The sequence below is a fragment of the Littorina saxatilis genome, linkage group LG1, assembly GCF_037325665.1.
Source record: "Littorina saxatilis isolate snail1 linkage group LG1, US_GU_Lsax_2.0, whole genome shotgun sequence".
NCBI lineage: Eukaryota > Metazoa > Mollusca > Gastropoda > Littorinimorpha > Littorinidae > Littorina > Littorina saxatilis.
In genome coordinates, this window is record NC_090245.1 from 52,450,321 (window position 1) to 52,470,798 (window position 20,478).

Genomic DNA, 20,478 nt, shown 5'->3' on the forward strand with positions numbered 1-20,478 from the left:
AACTGAGCTAAGATGACACCTACTTGCACCATTTGGGTTCTTTAGAGAGAAAAAATATCCGAGGGGGGGGGGGGGGACATGCCCCCGGACCCCCCTAGTAAGGCTAGACTTTGTTATTACTTATAAAATGTTCAGCCTTTTTTTACCATTCTCAATTCCCATGCCTGGTATGCCTCAATAAGTCAATTACTGAAGACCAAGCCTGGGAACAACACTGCGGTTATCTATTCTTACTGCATTTTTCCTCGTCGGTATCGCATGTGTGTTTTTGTGTGTCAGTGCTTGAGTTTCATTTTTGTAGATGTATATTCTATAAATGTAGTTGTATGCTAAAGCTGCTGATTTGTCTCAGTGCCAAAGAAGAGGAGAGGAAACAGAAGGAAGAAGAGAAGAGACTGAAGGAAGAACAGAAGCTGAAAGAGGAGGAAGAAAAGGTAAGGCTGGGCTCTATTACATGTACTCTCTTACCTTTGTACTTGTGGACTAATAATATGCTGGGATTGATTATAAAATTGTCTGTTAAGTGCTACATGTAGTTGGTGTGTGTCAATTCTTTGTTATTGGCAGCCTGCCTTTTGCTGCTGAGTTTTTTTATTTATTTTTTATTTAGGTGTTTTGTGTGTGTATATGTGACCCTCCACAAGGGAATGAGTCGCATGTCACCTTTGCATGATTTTTATATTTTTACATTTTCCTAAAGAGTTTTTTATGCTCTATCCAGTGATGAAAACCGTTTTAGAAAAGAGCGAAAATGTTTGAGTTATAAGCCTTTGACTAAGGTGACCGTCACACTGTTACCAGACACTCCCTGGACTTATATTAAGCCTAGCGCAGAACCGCGCGAGGTGACATGCGACGCATTTCGTGGTGGAGGGTCACATATGTGTTTGTAAAAAGGGTAGCTTAGAAATAAAGAAAAATAATGAAAAAGGAATCATTAACTAATGATTTATTTCTATTTTCAGCAAAAACTAGCAGAGAAGAGGAAGGCAGCGTTTACAAGCTTCTTTACCAAACCCACAGTTGTGACTTCAACAAAGGTTGGTGGCATGTTTAACAGTACTGTGAGCTTGGGAAGTTTGTTGGAAAAAAAAGAAGAATATGTTCAGTTGTAAATTGAGAATTTTTTTCAATTTCAGCAGTATATATATGTAGTCAGCACTTGATATGGTTAAATCAAGTTTGTTGGCTTTGTGTATTTTTTGTGCCCTGGTGCATGTTTGCGTATTACCCAGTTCACCACTGCTTTTAAAGTCATGTAAAATTGTATACCAGTATAAAAAAAAAATTGCAGACAAGCATTCCCACGTTATCAACTGTATACGCTGAGTTAGTTGTCAATGTCCAAGGTTGCATAATTGAGCATGGTGCGCACAGACCTGGGAACCCATACGATTTCGCCGTATTTTGTACGCATGATTGTCGAGAATACGGTCAGTGGGAAAAAAATACGCCGAGAAAAATTCCTAGACTACTTTTCTTCACAAGCCCATCCTGAAGCCGATCCAGTATTTTGGCACATGATTACGTCACTATATTAGCCGCTGTCGAAAAAAATATAATCGGATCGTGTCAATCAATCAAAGCAACCAGGCAAACGAAAGTACGGTATTTGGCGAAATTGGCTCCGAGAATGAACAAGTGAAACAAAGAAGAAAAGTGAAAAAGTTTGAAGAAAAATATCACACACACACACACACAATTTGTAACCAACACACACATGTAGTCCCGCCCGGAATAAGCTTTTTTGGGATGATTTACGACTTTTGCGCACATTTCGAGCAGACGAAAACACAACATGGCGGCTCTCGCTCCTCCAACTATGGCGAGACACAAAAAAACAAAATCTCGCGCGCGTGAGATCCTGATACATCCGGTGTTTCTCTGTACGCTTGTCACAACGACTTGTTGACAAACGAAGATTCGCGAATGAAAGAGAAAAGCGCCGAGTCTTGAGTAGAGAGCTAATAAAGTACCGGTAATCGCTAATCGAGCAAAATAAAAATTCGCGGCGACTTCCATTATGTGAATGCTATTCAAGTTTAGGTAACGTTTTAGCCGCATCTTTTTATAAGCCGCAATGCGATTTTTTTTTTAAAGTCACGGCTTGTAGTCCGTCAAATACGGTACAGTTTTTGTCAGTAAAAATTGAAAAAAGCATTTGTTTTAAATGTATAGGTAAACTTAATTAACGGTGTGACGGACGCGCATGAGGCATGTTTTAATCATGGATGTGCAAACGCTGTGTGGAGTACGCTCATTTTTTGGAAAATACACCAAGTTTGTTTGAGAATACTCAAAGTGCAAAACAGGGGTTCCCAGGTCTGTGCGCATTTTGCAGGTTGACAAGGCAGCAGAGAAGAACCTGTTCATCCCCTTTGAGGTGAAAAAGGACATGACCCTGGCCCCAGTAACAAGACAGGTGCTGTCTGACGATGACAGGCAGTGTTTGGATGAAGCCTTGAGCAAAATTGAGGTAAGTAGCTATGCATTTAAAATTGGCATCACAAATGCTGTGTGTTTTAAATCAGTCGCTGATCAGGTTTGTAAGATTTTGTGATTGTTGCATGGGATTTGATGTTCCTCGAAGTACAGCTTGAAATAATTTGTTGTCGTGTGAATGGAACTAGCAAGAACACTGGGCTTCTTCATGCTGAAATGTCCATCAAATTCTAGAACAAGAACTGATGAGACACTTTCATAAAGAGCGTATGGTTAGAGATTGTAATGTAAAGTGATGTTTTACTGTGCGATTGAAATACTCACAGGCATGGTATGTTTTGAAGGAAACGGGTGTTACCTACCTGACACAACTGAGACAAGGTGCCAAGAAGCCTGTGAGGACCAACCGTGTCTTGAGAAAGTGAGTATTTTGCTGGAATAGACTTTGTACCAAAAAGGTAAAGACATTGTACACAACAATATTGACATGGATAAATCTATAGAAAATTGATGTTCAAATACTTGTTTCAATGGGCATGAAGAATTGGATATCGCGGTTAACATTTTTTGTTTTATCTATTGGTCATTCACAGAAGCAGAAAACAGTTATCGCTAACAACGTGAAGATTTACGGTAACTGTTTGTGTAATAGCTTGCGTCCTCTCTGACTCTTCACAATTGAACTTGCAGTAAGGTGGAAACAGAAGAAGATGTGGAGCTTTTGGTGCATGACTCGGAGGCAGTGAAGAAGTCCACGCATGCTGTCAAACTGCTGCAGTTCCACACGGACTATCGGCCACCATACTATGGAACCTGGCACAAGAAAATGGCTGGTCTCTCGCCCCGCAACCCATGGAAAAAATATGAGGTTTGCTGCTCACAGTACTTTTCTCAGGCTTTTTACTTCTCTAGTTAAATGTTTGAAGTGTTGAGTCTTTGCATCCAAGTGTGAGAGAGCAAGTGGGCGTGCTGCGTCTGTTTCAGTGAGCTATTTCTCATAAAGTCTTGAATTTTTAGTCCAATTGTGAACTGTTAATGAATAAGATGTATTTTATGTTTTTAACCGCCTGGAACTGCAAGGCAATTTTCCTTGTTTTTATAAGGACATTCAAATCTTTTGAGTCTTGATTTACTGTTGTGTGACCAGGCAGTTGTTAAAACATGATGCGAAGCTAAGCGATTCATCTTTTACTTCATTCTCATGCAGACCCAAGATGCTGGCTTTATATTTCAGTTTGTTGATTTGAATGTATCGGCTTAATGAAATTGTTTTCTTGACATTGACAGGCAATATCCAAAATTAGCCCTGTGTAAGGTCAGGTTCATCGTAATACTGAATGAATCTGAAAATGCTTACTATTTTGTTGGTATATGCTGTCACTTCCACAGGGCTAATTCTGAAGATAGTCATGTGAGGTTCGCTATCACACTGAATTAATCTGAAAATGCTCACTCTTCTGTCAGTATGTGCTGTCACTTCCACAGAGCTATGGTTTGCTTCTGTGTTGCAGGATGTCTTTGACTATGAGGTGAACAGTGACGAGGAATGGGAAGAAGAAGAGCCAGGAGAAAGTCTGTCGGACTCCAATGTGAGTATACCTTGTGACTCTCACTCTCCATATCTTTATTTGATGTCCCTTTCTATTCTTCCTTTGTTCTGTCAGGACAGTTGAACCCCCCTTTTAAGACCTCCAAAAATCTGAGAAAATTAGGTCTTTAAAAGGAGGGATTCTTAAATTGGAGGTAAAGTTACAGCCAGTTTGAACCGAAAAAGCTGAAAAAGGAAGGTCTTAAAAAGGAGGAAGTCTTAAATTTGGGGGTCTAAAAAGGGGGGTTCCACTGTATGACTCTTTTTTTATTTAAACACAATTCTTGTGACCAGAAGCAGGTGTAGAGGCATATGCATATTCCATGTCTCTTTCCTAGTTTAAAATGCTTACATATTTCTCAATTCACTTACAGATTTGTGAACGATTATGAGAGAAAACCAGAGATATTACACCATACATTTGGATAGACACAGCAACAAACCGTCATGTACATGTACTTAGACAATAAAAGATTTCAAAATGATATATTTGGATGACAAAAGACTTAAAATGTTCAACAAATGAAACCGATAAAGAGTATCCTTGTACATTAAGTTGCTGATATGGCGGAAGATGTTTTTTCCCTGACTGTTTTTAAAGTGTTGTGCATGTGTTTGGTGACAGGGAGAGGAGGACGAGGGGGAAGCGGAAGAAGACGAGGTTGACGAGGACGACTGGATGGTTCCCCACGGCTACCTGTCTGCGGATGAAGGCTGTGATGACGATGAAGAGGTACACTTTTGCTCTGCATCTTTGTTGACCATTCAACTCTAGTTATTTCTTCAAAATAAACGACATGCTTTTGGTGACCTGAATTTGCTGATGAGCATGCTAATGATGATGGGGTCTCCTGTAGGTACGACGGATGGGTGACAAAAACAGGTCAGTTTCGGCATGGGCCTGTTTTATCTGACCAGCACAGGGAAAGTTTTATGGTGAAGCATGCTAATAAGACCTGGTAAAGATATGTCTTGATTCGGTGAAGCTTTCGGTGAGTGTTTGTCGGGCAAATGTGTGCTGCTGAAAAATGGCTTGTCTGTTATCTCAGCTGTGGCTATTAGCATTCAGTTCAGCATGGAGTTTCCAGTTCTGCATCAAATTTGACTTGTCAAATAAAGAATAGCCACATAGTCCCTTCAAATCAAACACTCGCATCATTGTCTATTTGCAGGTGACACCGGAGGTGCTGAAAGCCAGGCAGCGCGCCAAGGCCCAGGCGTGGGAGACAGAGCTGACGGCCAAGAGGAGGGTGGCCCCGCCTGTACACATCGGGTGTCACTGGCTGGACAGTCCCTGCAGCAATGCCAAGCACCTCGACGTCCTCAGGCAGTTTGAGGTCAGTACCCTGATTGTGTGTACAGTGGAACCCCCCTTTTAAGACCTCCAAGCATCTGGGGGTAAATTTACAGGTTATGAACAAAAAGTCTGGAAAAAACAGGGTCTTAAAAGGGTGTTCAACTGAAAAGCTGAGGCATTATCTTGTGCCACACCGGCAATCCCGAGTGCTGTGAATTCACAGATTTCCACAAAAAATGACCCAACCAATGCATACCTGCCGCATAATTAATCTCTTGAAACTCCTCGCTGGCACTCTGGATTGATCTCAGTTATGAAAAACTACTGAATGTGTCTTTGTACAGTATACAAACTCTGGGTGCCTTCCCTTTGCTTTAACGAATGTTTGTTTTAGTAAAAGTCAAATGTTACATTCTGTGGTTAGGGTTTGAAATAATATTAGTAATATCTACTCCTTGGGTCATTGTCTTTTAATGTTTGGTGGTGTTTGTGTGTGTAGGTGATGTCTTTATTAATTTTTTAGCAATTAAAAAAGTAATAGTGTGATTGCCTGTCTGTTTATTGGAATGTTCTTCCATTATTTAAATACAGCAGAATGTCAACCTGCACAAAAAGATATTTTACAACTATGTTTGCTCTTGGGTTTTACAGATGATGTTCCTGCGTACATCTCCAGTGGAAACGCTTGTCTCGAACCCTGACATGTTGGAAAATGGTGACAAAAATGACAGTTTTGCGTCCAAAAACACTTCCGGCTCCAAATGCTTTCGCAAGCGAGCACTGCCTGAGGAAGGTTAGTACTTATTTTCTATAGCCTCCTGCATGTCACAGACTGCACTTTGTCATTGTCACTGCGTCAGGTTTTAAGCAAGTTGCAGCATATAGCTCAATCAAAAAGACATTTCCATTTGAGTTATAAATATAAACAGGGATTGTGACAAATTTAGTTATCTTTTTTTCAGGTTATTGTATTTCTTGTTTGTGGTCGTCCTTTTTCTTGTAGACTGGATGAGTAGAGGAGTGAGCTGACTGAATATGGAAATATCAGTGCCTTTTTTTTTTCTTCTGTGTTTTTGGTCTGGTTTTTGCCATCCTTTTCAATTTCTTTCACAATAATTTTTTTTTTACCCCGTATTATTATGACTGCTCCTCATTTTGTTGTTTTCCTTCTGTTTCAGCCATGCCAGATCTTATTCGCCTGCTTCACGGCAACTCTCTCGGGATCAAGAAAATGGTGCGTGAGTTCCGCCTTTACTGGAGGCAAAAGTCCAGCGACCTCAGCACCTCGCTCAACGAAAGCAAGCTGGAAGATGAGCCCGAAACTCAGGAAAAGTCTCTCATGGAAACGGGAGTAGCAGGGAAGTTGGGTGAGAAATCATCTGGTGCTTGCACTGTTCCAGGGGATGATGCAGGCAAAACAAAGCAGGAAGGCTCCCCCGGTAAGACACAGAATGACAGTGTATTAAACGAAGACGCTAATGACTGCTGCGTCTCCAAGCGACAGCTGGAGATTAAAATCATGGCCATTGCTGCCAGAGAGAAGCGTGAAGGTACTAAAAGGCCCTGCTGGTACGTCAAGAGCGATGTTCTGCAGCAATACAACATGGCTGACCTGCCAATGGAAAACTCCTGGGTCTACATCTCCATCGATATGACCAAGAAAACCCCTAACAAACCGGCAGCAGAGTCAAAAAACCCAAATAAATCTGCAGCAGAGAAGAAAACCCCTAACAAATCGGCCAGCAACAAGAAAAAAACCAACAAGTCATCTGCAGAGAAGAAAACTCCTCGGAAACAAGGTGCTGAGAAATCTTCACAAGATCCCGACGAAAAGACTGGCTCAAACAGTGATGCCTTAGTTACTCCGCACAAAGGAAAAGGCAGTGCTGAGTCGAATGGCACGCCCAAAACAGAGAAAAACACCAAAGAGGCCAGTGCCAAGAAAAAGCCCAAAGACCAACCTTCTATCATGGCCTTTGCCAAGAAAACTCCAAGCAAACCAACTCCTGTGAAGAAAGAGCAGACCAAAGAGGTCAGAGAAGCCAGTAACGTCACAGGGGAAGTTATAGATGTAGATATGGAAGAGAGTGCACAAGCAAAATCATCTCCAGCCAATGTCCCAAGCGAAGAACAGAAGAAAGCTAGTGAGATTGAGAAGCCGTCTTCAAAAATGGATGAGGACTGTATTGTGCTAGATTGAATCCTGCTGGTGCTAAATTAGATCCTGCTGTTGAGTGTTAAGTTGGGAAAACTCAGTTTGATTTTGGAGTTGTGCATGTTTTCTGTCAGAAATTTGATCTTAGAGTTTATGAAATATCCGCAGACACCTGTGATTGCAATTATGGCTGTGTTCTGTTTATTCTATTTTTGTCTTTCTTACTGTGTTTCCTTCTGTTGACTTCAAGATCATGTCCCGTTAACCGTATGTTTGTTTATTTTTCCATAAGAAATATTGTTTACTCATCTTGACAGTGGTACTGGTTTGACAAAAGAAGAAAAAAAAAAGGCCAAGGCAAAAACATGAGAGAAAAAATCTCATTTTTACATTTAGTCAAGTTTGTAAAGATTCCAGGCAGCGTTCAAGCTTTGCAGGATCTGAAAAGAATAGATTTTTCAATTCAAGTATCATGCTTTGTTTCATTACACAGTTGAAAATTGACCCCAGTTCTATGTACATAGTTGTGTAGGCTGTAAATTATTTTAATAGTGTCATGTAGCCTTCTCTTCATATTTTGACTGACCAACAGTCCATACATTTTGCAGAATTCACAAGTCAGTTTGATCTCGTTCTATATGAAGAGAATGTTCTTATAAATATCAACAAAGCGACCTGTCCCAAGTGTTGTCAACTCGGTACAGAACAGTAGCTGGTTGTAAGTGATGCAGAGGCTTTGTTCAGTTAAGAGGAGACTCCTCGTTACCATTACCGGTAACAGTAACTCAGCATGTTTATAAGGTTCAAACATGATTTTCCTTTTTATTCCAAGAGACAAAAGGTTTACAGTGTGATTTTTCAAAGCGTTGAACTTTGGTTGTTAAATGGTAAGGTGTTGCATGCTTAGTGCCTGTGGGTATAGAATGTGATAGATGGTCTTATTTTGAGAAGTTTTATTTCTGTGTAAAAAAAAGGAAGAGAAAAATTGACATTGACATTCCTGGGTTTGCCTGTATCTTGCTGCAAGCGCGAGCGAAAGGCGCCCTGGCAGAGTGCTCTTGTTTACAACTCGATAGGAAGGTTTCCGCCAGTTATCTCTCTGAGGTTTTGGGTGCGTGCCCCTTGCGGGGGCAAAAAACATCGAGGTCACAAGCAGGGTCAAGGGGAAGGTCGGCTGGGCGGACAGGTGTATGACGGCTTACTAGTGCCAAAACTTGGTGTTACCCATTATCACGTGATGATTACTAATTAACGCTGTCAGTTACTGTTTTCATCTGTTAGTTACTAACTTTCACAGGAAAATTACTAATTTTTGGCTCACGAAGTGTAGCCTATGCGATCGTAACTTTGTCTGTTTGTGCGTGTGTGTGTGTGTGTGTGTGTGTATGTCTGTGGTAGAAACTTTAACATTTCTGAGTCTATGTGTGAGTGGTTATCCAAGACTATGGATAAAGCTCGCATAAGATTACGTCACGGTCAAAAGTGTTTGACGTCAATTAATGCATCATGACGGCATGCCTCCCTGTAGTCTTTCTCTCTCGCGTGGTGTGTGTGGTCTCGGTCATTGTTATTTTGAGCGGGCCGAGACTATTTGGCAGTCGTGTCTGTAAGTAGGCTACATGCAGACAGACAGATCTAGATCTAGTGTCTCTCTTTCTTGCACAGTGTCACCTAAGCTTACTGTGTGTGTGGGTGTGTATGTGTGACGGAGTGATTGAGTTTGTGTTACTGTTTGTCTATTTCTTACGTGAGCCTTGAAGGCTTCGCCTCTTGTTAGTGTTGGCACTAGCAATCCGTCAGGAAGTGAGCCAAAACTAAACATTAGTAATTAACAGGTGAAAGTTAGTAATTTTCCGGGAAAAATTACTAATTAACATGTGAAAATGGTAATTATCAAGGGAAATAAATCCCTGCGCCTTGAATATGTGCGCGATATAAATTGCATAAAAAATAAAATAAAAAATAAAAAAAATCCCTGTACCCACGGAATACGCGCGATATAAGCCTCATATTGATTGATTGATTGAAAATTAGTAAGGGACCCTTGATAATTACAATTATGAGGTTTTGGCACTAGTAAACCGTCATACAGGAGACTACAATAGGAAGGTTTCCGCCAGTTATCTCTCTGAGGTTTTGGGTGCTTAGTACCGTACCCCTTGCGGGGGAAAAATACATCGAGGTCACAAGCAGGGTCAAGGGGAAGGTCGCTTGGCGGACAGGAGACTTGCTGAAAGGTCTTTAGGAGCAGTCCCCTGCATGAATGTTGTTACTGTTGGAACACTCGCTAGCCTGGCATTCAGTGCAGCTAATAACGCAATGGGTGCATGTGGTTTCACAAAATTTCTGATTTTTAAAAAGTGTGTGCCTGAAGACAATGTTTTGATTGAAAGAATCGACAGTTGAACCCCCAATTTAAGACTCCCCCATTTTCTCAGATTTGCTGTTCATAACCTCTGTAAATTTACCCCCATTTTCAACCTGATTTAACCAGACTAACAGTTGATTCCAACAGTAGAAGTGATGCCAACATTTTTTTCATTTTTCTTCTGTGTTCGTGGGCTGAAACTCTCGTACACATATTTTTTGCACGAGTGGATTTTTATGTATATGACTGTTTTCCCCGCCATTTAGGCAGCCATACGCCGCTTTCAGAGGAAGCATGCTGGGTATTTTCGTGTTTCTATTACCCACCAAACTCCAACATGGATTACAGGATCTTTTCTTTGCGCACTTGGTCTTGTGCTTGCGTGTACACACAAAGGGGGATAAGGCACTAGCAGGTCTGCACATAAGTTGACCTGGGACATCGGAAAAATCTCCACCTTGACCCACCAGACGCGGCCGGGATTCGAACCCACGACCTTCCGCTTTGGAGGCCGGCGTCTTGCCACCAAGCCATTACAACCGTCTTTTTCATTCAAAGCACTCATACCTTGCATACACCCATGGCATTGAATTCTGCTTTTGAGTGAAGCTTATAAAGTCTTAAATGTTTCATCATCTCATCCACATTGCCATCTCTTGAGACGATACTTGCCGCTACGGCAGTAAGAGATGATTTCTCTGAAGATATATTAATATAGGCATCCTCTTCAATCCTTTTAATAGCGTTGATGAACAGGTCTCTGAAGGCTGCATTGCTTAGGCGGGTGTTCCTCTCAGCGTCACAGCAGTCTCCCTCGACCAGTCCGTCTAAAACTGCAACTGCATCAGACTGGGCGTCACCGTTGTCAATTCATATATATGGAGTCTTACCTTTCAAATGTGGCTTGTTGTGCTTCTTGGTGACGTCTTCTGAAACCACTGATAGAGGCATAACTATTAATTGTTGGTGCAATCAGGACACTTGAAATTCTTCGCAGACGAACGTTGACGCTTTGCAGGAGGCGGAAGAACCGTTTCGCTTGCGATTTCGTTTCTTTCAGGTTCGGAACCGCTTTCACATCATCCTCCGTAAATTCTCCAAAAATGTACTCCAGTGGCAAGTCGTCCCACTTCAGAAAATCCTCTTTTGTCGACATCCTTTTTCCCATAACAAGCGCTAAAATGTAAACAGGAAGCCGAACAGAATCGGTTAAATTGTATCTCCGGCAGAGAACAGCTCTGCAAGGGACGGTATTACACTACTGCGGACCGCCGCGGACAGTTTGTGGCATACGCAGTTACCTTTCCCTGCGGTAGGCGACCATCCTCGCAGGCGCAGTGAAGGAGTTTCCTATCTATCTAATATAGGTCTATGATTAAGCAGAGTCTGGCTGGTTGAATTGTTATTTTATTCATCCCAAATTTTTACGCTAGCGAAGAAACTTCGAAAACATTCTTTACTTTGAATTAATATTCCTGAGTTTTTCTTTGATCAACTTTTGAGCTAAATGTTCTATAGTATAAGTAAATGACAAGTTATTAAACATGTAATACGTCACAGCACAACTGATATTTTTCAGGCAGAAAGAGAGTATAAATTAAAATGGTGACACTGAACAGCACATTGATGAGAATGTCAGTCAGCAAATACAGTAATTTACGTTGGCAGTTCACACTACAAACACAACCAAGAAGAATCAAACATGCACAATTTCATATTACAGATCATTAAAAGCACTTTTCACATCTTGGTGTAAATTAGGTGAGAATAAAAACAGGCATATATTGATACAGTGGAACCCCCAGTTTAAGACTTCCTCCCTTGACCCTGCTTTCTCAGACTTTCTGTTCATAGCCTCTGTAAATTTACCCCCATTTTAAATAGGACTCCCTCCTTGTTATGACCTGAATTTTGGAAGTCTCAAAAGGGGGCTTCCACTGTATCTCTCACTCACTCCCTCTCTGTGGCTCTCCCTCAGTCTCTGAGTAATAAAGTCGGATGAAAAGAAGCATGTATACATTGCTTATTCTGTCACCCTCGTAAAATAAATTTCATTTCAATTCAATTCAATTCAATTCTGTCCTTCACATATGCACACTGGCTTAATTCATTTCCAGACCTCGCATAACTTGAGCCCTCTTGAAATACAATGTATCACAAATACGTCAACATATTTTTACACAATGTTACAGTAATGACAATGATATGGAACATCATATTCAAATAGGTACAGATCAGACAAGTTAAAAATAATGAACATACGTACTGTTTGACCAATGATTTTGAGTAACATTACTACTTTCATTTCTGAACAGAAAAGACTAATAAAAAAACCCAGCTCCACACACTCATCACAAATCGTTCAAACTCAATTAAAAGTTGTTTTTACCCATGTTTTCTTAGCCTCAAATGCAAATGACAAATTCTTAGGCGATCAGTACCATATTACAATCTAATGAGCCTCTAGATTGTTAATCCATGATAATTTAATCAGATCAGTCCCTTCATAATTATAATGTAGGAAAATCAAACTTTGAAATATCACATCTTGGATCGAGTTACTTCCCCTCCACTGACACAAGAATGATATCATTTCAACTGTTTTATTTTCAGTGGTAAGCAACAACAAAAAAGACTTTCTATCAAACATCAGCCTCAATAACAGCATATTGACAGATATACATGTACTAAACTTGGCCAAAAAATGATTGCAACAAATTTCAAACCCAAATTAAAGCATTAATCCCTGTGTCATTTTATTAACACTTTATATGCCAGAGAAGGCCGTTCACTTAACCTTCAGGATCACCTTTTGGATTAAATATTTCTTTTACAGGGATCACGTGACCGCCGCTCAAGTAAGGGTACCCTCAAAATCGACCAGACAAAAACAGAAGAGCCAAATGAAAAATCGACAAAAAATCACAATAGGCAAAACGTTGCAACTTTTACATATGAGAAGAAAGTCAAACCAATTATCTACCCAGAACAGATTGTTTTGTTTTGCTACCTTGCGTATTTCGTGTGCTATGCTATTCCTACTGATGCAGGTGTCGATCGCAAGAGCGATCAAAAACGGGACTTTTTGCGTCATTTTTTAGGGGTATCACGACAAAAGAAATATTTAATCCAAAAGGTGATCCTGAAGGTTAAGTGAACGGCCTTCTTTGGCATATACAGTTTTAATTAAATGACACAGGAACTAATGCTTTAATTTGGGTTTGAAATTTGTTGCAATAATTTTTTGGCCAACTTTATTTTTGAACTTCTGTTTTGTTCAGTAATTGCGATTGCAATACCCAAAAACCTGCTGAAAAAGTGTGATCATAAGAATGTCAATGAAATAATAATTCCCTTGAATGATTAGGATGAAACTACAGTATCTCTAACAATCCTGCTGCCTTTAATTTCTTCCTACTGGAAACTTCTGGAGTTGTTACAGTTGAACACATATTTTGAATGATGTGCATCAATTGTGTGCAGAAGACATCTATCTAATCATTTAATAATTGAGAAGCTTTCAATCAGACAGTCTCCACGCCCAAAATGATGATTTATACCAGCAATTTGTCTTTTCGAGTCACACTGTAAGCAAACTTCTGACAGAATGCTGACGAGACAGACATTGCCTCCCCTGACAATTCAAGCACCAGCTTGTCCATGGTCTTCCACTGAAAGAATACTGATACAGAATGCCCCACTGTGGCAAAACCTTTGTGCTGTCTAAACCCTTGTCCTGCAAAGTGCTTCAAGCGTCTGCCTTTTCATCTTCTGTCTGCTCCACTGCATGTCGTGTGGACTGGGGCTGCACTTTGGGTCTGGGTTTCCACAGCTTGAGGCTGGCCACCAGGGGGAGCTGCAGGTCAATCTGTGTGTCCTTGCTGATGATGTACTCTGTAGGACGGCTGCCAGGAAGGCGGTAGCGCATGGCTAGACTCACATGCAGGTTCTCCTAATGCACAGAAACAGGCAAACATGAAATGAAATGGTACACTTTTACAATTTGTTTCAAAGAACTTCAGTTAATCTTGCTGCGTAAATCAAATGAAGAAGCTACACTTGAAAAACTTATTTAAAGGTATGACTTCATTTTCTGTACTTACGGACACAATCAATCTTCTGAGTTTAGAAATGAAAAAAAAACAAAACCAGATTATAATTATGTACCACTTCTGAATCCATACTGCCACCGGTAAAATTGTTTTACACAATATCAGTTTCTCAGTCTCACCTTCACTTATCTATCCAAGCCACTGTCTTTTATGACCTTCAGTTTTCTAAAAACTTCAATCTCTTATTGAGGACATTTCTGTGGTATACACTGTCCTGGAACTTGAAAAGTGTATGACTGACCTTGAGCTTCTGAATGTCAATGATAACGTTCTTGGTGGTGGTGAACTCTGCCCCCTCACCGGAGACACAGGTTGGTCTCTTCATCATGGACACCGACTAAGGAGAGAGCACTTCTTTTTAGCATTCAACTACCGGTACTGTCATTTATGTTACTGTACAGTCTGTAAATACTGACGCTATATGAGTATACTCAAAACTCATGCTGGACCAAAAAAATATGGAGGAAATTGACAAACATCGCCATCCTTTTTTTTTTTTAATTCTTTCTTCATTTATAATTTCATTTGATGGTCAAAATTGTCATACAAATCATGTCATTTAAAAAAATTCTTTGGAGTACAGCTAAACCTGTCCATAATGACAACCCAAGAGTCTGACCAAAAGTGGTCGTTACAGACAGGTGGATGCTATGGAAAGGTGAATTCTATGGACGAAAAACTTGTCTGGGATCCTTGGGAGTAGTCATTGTGGACAGATGGTCGCAAGGGCAGGTTTGACTGTATTTAAATCGAAAATTTTAGTAGTAAATTTTCATTTGATTAATATACTTACCCAACTCACATATAGCAATTTACTTCAGTCTAGTGCTAGAACGCTGTATCGCATCACCTTGGTAACAAGGGAGGCAACTCTAAAAAAAAAGAGCTACCTTGACCCATAAACAGGACAAAGTCACGTGACTTCCTGACCTTGCCGCCATATTGTAATCATTCGCACGAAGGCGCAGAAAAACTTCCCTCTTTTTTTAGAACAACCCCACTAGCGGGGAAGGTGGGAGGGAATTAACTATGTGAGTTGGGTAAGTATATTAATCAAATGAAATTTTAGTACTAAAATGTTCGATTAAATTACATATCTTAACCCAACTCACATATAGCAGATTGCTACTGAAGGCGGTGGGATGCTCAATCTATGAGCTAGGCAATAATTTGCCCTGCTGCTACCATTGCCGGTAGCGCATTAGAACCGTACTGTCGCGCGCTGGAAAAGTCACGCAGGTAAAGGTTGATAGAGAGCTCCTACGATCTCCAGTAGGCGGAGTCAAGGAACGTAGATATGTCCCTATCTACCCTTGTGTTCAAAGACGATAAGAGTAGTTTTGCTTATGATCTTAAACCCCTTGTATGAGACAGGAAGGAGCATAGTGATATAACTGGTCAGATTCATAATAATGGGTCGCCTATGGCGAGAATCCTACAAAGAGGAAAACTATAAAACCATCGGAGATGGTTGTCCTAGCTTCTGATGCCTGACTAAGAAGTCTGGCCAGAAAGAGAGTGAGGTAGAGAGCCTCTATTGAAACCTACATCTCCCTGTAAGCCAAAGAGTGTGTGAATCTCGCTACCTCTGCGCGCTGCAGCTAGGAGTAATGTTATGAAGGCTAGCAGAATGTAGCAGTTCAAAATCTGTGGAGCATAGAAACTCCGATACCAAAATACTCGGACTTGTCCTGCTGTGATCTTTTGTATTGAACCCTATCCAGCATATGGTCTCTCTGTGAAAAGAGACCTGTCATCTTATAATGCGCGCTAAACAAGTCACACTGACAAGATTAGGGAGAAGCATAGCCTAATTCACGTAAGGCCTAGAAGTAGGCCCATGTTCTATCTCGCACAGTCAGGACGGCTCGGAGCCCAAAGGAGAACTGTCCAAGATACAAAAACACTCCCCCCCCCCCCCCCCCCTCTTTCCCTTTCAGCCTTATCTCAAAAGGCTAATATGTAATTTAATTTCTCACATTTGTGATCTTCAAAGATGGGAACCACTGTACCTGACCAGGCCCATAAAGCAGTACAGTGGAACCCCCCTTTCAAGACCTTGTTTTCTCACACTTTTTATTCACAGCCTTTGTACATTTACCCCCATTTGAAGACTCCATCCTTTTTAAGACCTGATTTTCTCTGATTTTTGGAGGTCTTAAAAGGGGGGTTCCCTTGTACTCACACTAGGCAGCTTGCTGATCCAGGCGATGCACTCCGCCAGTTCGCCCTTGCGGATGACCTTGATGTAGACGTTGAGCACATTGGAGAACTCGTGCTGGAAGGTGAGCTCCACCCTGACGCCCAGATCCACAGGCTTGAGGAGCTGCTCCATGGGCGGGGGTTTCACTGTGATGAAAGGCAGCTTGATTATTTGACTGCTGCACCCCTCTGTCTATGGGGAGAGTGTTTGTGTGAGAGATAATGTGTGTGTGTGTGTAGTTTCTGAGAGTGGGAGAGAGTTTGAGTGTGTTTCAGGGAGACTGAGAGTGTGTGTTTGAGATACAGAGTAGTGAGCCTGAGAGAGAGAAAGAAAGAGAGAGAGAGTGGTTTGAAAGAGAAATATTTGGGAGAAAGAGTGAGAGAGAGAGTATGTGTGTTTGAGAGAGACTAAGAATGGTTGAGATAGAGAAAGTATGTTGAGAGAGGGAGAGAGATGCACAATGTGTGTGTGCTTGAGAGAGACAAAGAGAGAGATTGAGTGTGAGTGTAAGGCTTCTTTTTAAGCCTACTGTCTATATGATACTTACCGAGACAGTACTATTCTTGCACATTATCTATTATAGGCCGAAAAAATTGGACAAAACGCTGAGTGGGTACAATTATCTCCCATAACCATGCGCCACCGTGGATCCCAAGCACTGTCCGAGTGCTTCCCCCTTACAGGATGTAGGTGGCGCGTCCTCTTTCTTTATGAGCTGCAGACCCTCAAAAAGCCCATAACATATCAAGAGGGGAGGCGGGAGGGAAACTCTAATAGTACTGTCTCGGTAAGTATCATATAGACAGTAGGCTTAAAAAGAAGCCTTACAGTCAATATAACACTTACCTCGACAGTACTATTCTTGCACAGAATACCAGAGTGGTGTGAGGGTGATATGTAGAGTATTAAACTCCTTAATCAAAATCACTTAAATCCAAGGATTAAGATACCCAGGCAATTTTCGAACAGTACTACCGTAAAAGAAAATATACCCAAGAAACATACCTTAGACTGACGTGACCATGCTAGCAACCACTGCTGTGTGGTGAACTCAATGTCAAAGTCCAGGCCACTCAAAGCTTGAATACCACTGAGTCTACGGCAAGTGGCTAAAGCGATGAGGAACAATTAGTCTTAAAAATCAGCAACTTGATACTGATGCCTGCCAGGGGTTCAAACTCATTGCTACGCAGGAGTTTGAGGACCAGAAAGACATCCCCCTTGGGAAATGAAACCAGAGGTTTAGACACCGCTGCATTGCTAATACCCGAAAGGACATTAGCGATGAGGGAGGACCTGATCAAGTGTTCAGTTCTGCGACCAGTAGCGGCCGCAATCGTGGAAGCGATGGCAGATCTGTATCCAAGAAGAGTCTTAGAAGAAAGACTCTTCTTTTGATACACTTCCACCAGGAAGTTGGCCAAGTCCTGTGTTGAGGGATAAAGCGGCTTTATCCCCTTGGACAAGGCGAAGGTGGCCCAAGCTCTCCAGCGTAAGTCGTAGAGCTGATTAGTTGATCGCCTCTTAGCGTTCAAGGAAAACTCTACTGAACTCTTGTGCAATCCTAGTGCAAGCAGTTTGGAGCGCACAAGAGCCATGCGGTCAAGCACAGACTCTCTGGACGTGGATGAGGGAGGCATGATCGAGGCTGGAGCAGACCTCCCCCGTCCAGATCCAGAGGTAGAGGGTCTACGTGGGTGAGACCGCGAAGATCTGGAAACCACGGAGCTGTTGGCCAGTAAGGCGCGACCAAAATCAGTCTTGGTCGTTCCTGCAGATATTTTGCCAGCACCCTCGGAATCAGAGATGTCGGGGGATAGGCGTAAGCATCGAGGAGCCTCCACAAGAGAGTGAATGCGTCCAAGTGGAACGCATTCATGTCTCGAAAGGGGCTGACGTACCTGGGAAGCCGAGCGCTGAATCGAGTTACGAACAGATCGATCAGAGGACGGTCCCACCTTGCCCACAGACGCTGTAGAACGTTGTGAGCGATGGTCCATTCTGTGGAGAGAACCTGATCGCCCCGACTGAGAATGTCGGCCAGGGCGTTCAGTTTCCCCGGAACGAACTGGACTGACATCCGGACCTGATTGGTCTGGCACCAGAGCAGAATCTCCTCCGCCAACAGGGAGAGGGACCGAGAATTGGTGCCCCCCTGGTGGCGAAGGTAAGCTAAGCATGTGGTGTTGTTGTCCCCGTTGAAAATCAGAGGGGCCAAGGACAGGCCGAATGGGAGGGCCCGAAACTCGAACACCGTGCCCTCCCAAACGAACCAGAGCAGATGTCGGTACCCCAGGGCCACCAGGATGTGGAAGTAAGCATCCTGGAGGTCCCAGACATGGCCCAATCGTTTGGCCGGATGGCCAACCGGACCGACGAAGGGGTTTCCATCTTGAACTTGCACCTGTGAAGGTACAAGTTCAAGGTGGAGAGGTCCAACACCGGCCTGAACCGGCCGTCCTTTTTGGGGACGGTGAACAGGCGGGAGCAGAACCCCAGAGAAGGCTGAGAAAGGGGGTAGACCGCCTTCTTCTCGACCAACGAGTTCACCTCGTCCTGAAGAGCCTGCCATCTGGCAGGCTCTCGAGGAGGGGGGAACGTCCAAGGTAGAGCGGACAATGGAGGTTGTGACGACAGCGGTAGAGAAAACCCCGACCACACCACCCTCAAGAAAAACTGGTTGGAGACCAGTCTGCCCCACATGCCGCGGGCCCGAAAAAAGGAAACCGCCGGACGAAAGAGGGGCAACTTGAGGGGGCGTCAACGTAGGGCCGGGACTCACTGAAAATTCTGCTGGCGGGCAGGCGCAGGCTTGCGACCACCCCCCCTGGTGGTGCTGCTTCCCCTTACCTGTCTGAGCACCCTTCGTCTTGCTTGGGAACGCAACAGGCGCCTAAGAGGAGGAAGAAGGAGGCAGTGAAACTGGCTTCTTCTTCTTCTTCTGAGGCTGGGAGCTGGAGGTGACTGTAGCACTTCTCTTACTCCCCGCCGCCGTCGCCGAAGCAGCGAGGCCAACCATCAGAGAATCAGTGTTCCTCTGGCGTGTGGACTCCACCACAGAACGAACAGTGTCCGGATGAAAGAGGGAAGAAGGCTGAGGAAACGTGTTCCTCAGACTCTTCCTCATATCCGGAGGCACTATAGAAGTAGGCAGAAAATGATCACGGAACAGGGCCAATAAAGTGGACCCGTGTTCCAATGGCCAATTCTGCCGCAGACGTCACGCACGATCGCACGGCATGCAAAGCCCGATCCACTCGAACCGTGTCAAGGACCCGAGTGGAATCGGACTCTGCCCGATTGGGAGGGTCCAACAGTGTGGACAGCGTGCTCATCCATGTCAAGGCCTGTGATTGGGCCTCGACTGTGGAAGAAACGGTGGCCTCAAGATTGTGGAACGAAGCAGAGCTCAGTTCCACCTTCTTGACCGAAGGCACCTCCCCAACGAACACATCACCGTCAGTCCCACCCTAAACACTCGAAGTCTGGAAAGGGAGAGTTCGAGAGTCAAAGGGAAAAGGGAGGGACGAAACAGATTGGACACGAGGAAACAGTGGAGGTGCGCCTCCCGAAGGAAAGCATGGCACTGAACCCGCGTCCTCCCGAGGAACATAGGTCGCGTTTGCACGTGAATCTGTACTCCTCAGGCGATGTGCTGCCGCTTCCACCGTGGCACTTAGACTAGGGTGGAACGCGAATTGCCGGCGGCCGGATCGTTCATAAAACGAGCCGCCGGCAGACGCGGCGTGAGCCTCCCGCGCCCGGGCCGAAGCGGACTCAAAGGACGAGAGGGCGTCTCAGGGAAGGACGTCCTGAAACTGTTCAAACGTCCTTCTAGCTGTGCGAGGACGAGCCTCCTGCCTCTCGTCCTCAGACCCCGGGTCCACGTCCTGTGTGTCAACACTAGACGACAGACGCTTAAGAGAGGCATCCGTGACGTCAAGACGCCGCGTGATGTCTGTCATGTACTGTTGGAAAGTACGAAGCATAGCTTCGGAAGTTCCATCAGAAACCGGCAAGGGTAGAGGTTCAGTGTTAACCTCAGGGCGACCCTGATCCTCCTCCCTATCGTCCTCCGACTCACTCTCCTCTTCACTTCCCGACAACTCCTCAAAAGCAGGAGTGTAGGGAGCTTGAGGGGGAAGAGCCGAAAGCGATGAAGCAGGCTGTGAAGAAACGCCCACAGAAGCAAGAGGCCGCGAAGACCCCTGCCCCAAAGACGAAACGTCTCCAGCAGCCGAAGGGGGAGAAAAACAACAACCCTGCGACTGTTGGGTCAGCCCAGCCAACGAACCCCCGCCATTTATAGACTG

The 20,478-nt window shown here is 43.5% G+C and overlaps 2 protein-coding genes and 1 long non-coding RNA gene across 4 annotated transcripts in view; 2 read left to right on the forward strand and 1 right to left on the reverse strand.

The window, feature by feature from the left end:
* The window catches only part of LOC138973643 (chromatin assembly factor 1 subunit A-like), a 28,966-nt gene extending 20,214 nt beyond the window's left edge, over positions 1-8,752 (forward strand). The window contains exons 6-15 of the mRNA XM_070346375.1: positions 353-434; positions 966-1,040; positions 2,342-2,476; positions 2,787-2,863; positions 3,133-3,310; positions 3,954-4,031; positions 4,656-4,763; positions 5,203-5,367; positions 5,979-6,120; positions 6,506-8,752. Coding sequence (XP_070202476.1) covers positions 353-434; positions 966-1,040; positions 2,342-2,476; positions 2,787-2,863; positions 3,133-3,310; positions 3,954-4,031; positions 4,656-4,763; positions 5,203-5,367; positions 5,979-6,120; positions 6,506-7,527 — 2,062 coding nt within the window. The 3' untranslated portion in view covers positions 7,528-8,752. The remainder of the gene's footprint in view (positions 1-352; positions 435-965; positions 1,041-2,341; positions 2,477-2,786; positions 2,864-3,132; positions 3,311-3,953; positions 4,032-4,655; positions 4,764-5,202; positions 5,368-5,978; positions 6,121-6,505) is intronic.
* A 2,492-nt stretch (positions 8,753-11,244) lies between these two features.
* LOC138973654 (mucosa-associated lymphoid tissue lymphoma translocation protein 1-like) overlaps positions 11,245-20,478 on the reverse strand; it is a 28,943-nt gene continuing 19,709 nt past the window's right edge. For both annotated transcript variants that reach the window (XM_070346386.1, XM_070346393.1), the window contains exons 16-18: positions 16,148-16,311; positions 14,204-14,299; positions 11,245-13,802 (exon numbers count right to left, since the gene is read on the reverse strand). In XM_070346386.1, the coding sequence (XP_070202487.1) occupies positions 13,599-13,802; positions 14,204-14,299; positions 16,148-16,311 (464 nt within the window). In that variant the 3' untranslated portion in view covers positions 11,245-13,598. The remainder of the gene's footprint in view (positions 13,803-14,203; positions 14,300-16,147; positions 16,312-20,478) is intronic.
* The window catches only part of LOC138973722 (uncharacterized), a 38,836-nt gene continuing 31,127 nt past the window's right edge, over positions 12,770-20,478 (forward strand). Inside the window, exon 1 of the long non-coding RNA XR_011458118.1 lies at positions 12,770-12,900. This is a non-coding gene — a long non-coding RNA (uncharacterized lncRNA). The remainder of the gene's footprint in view (positions 12,901-20,478) is intronic.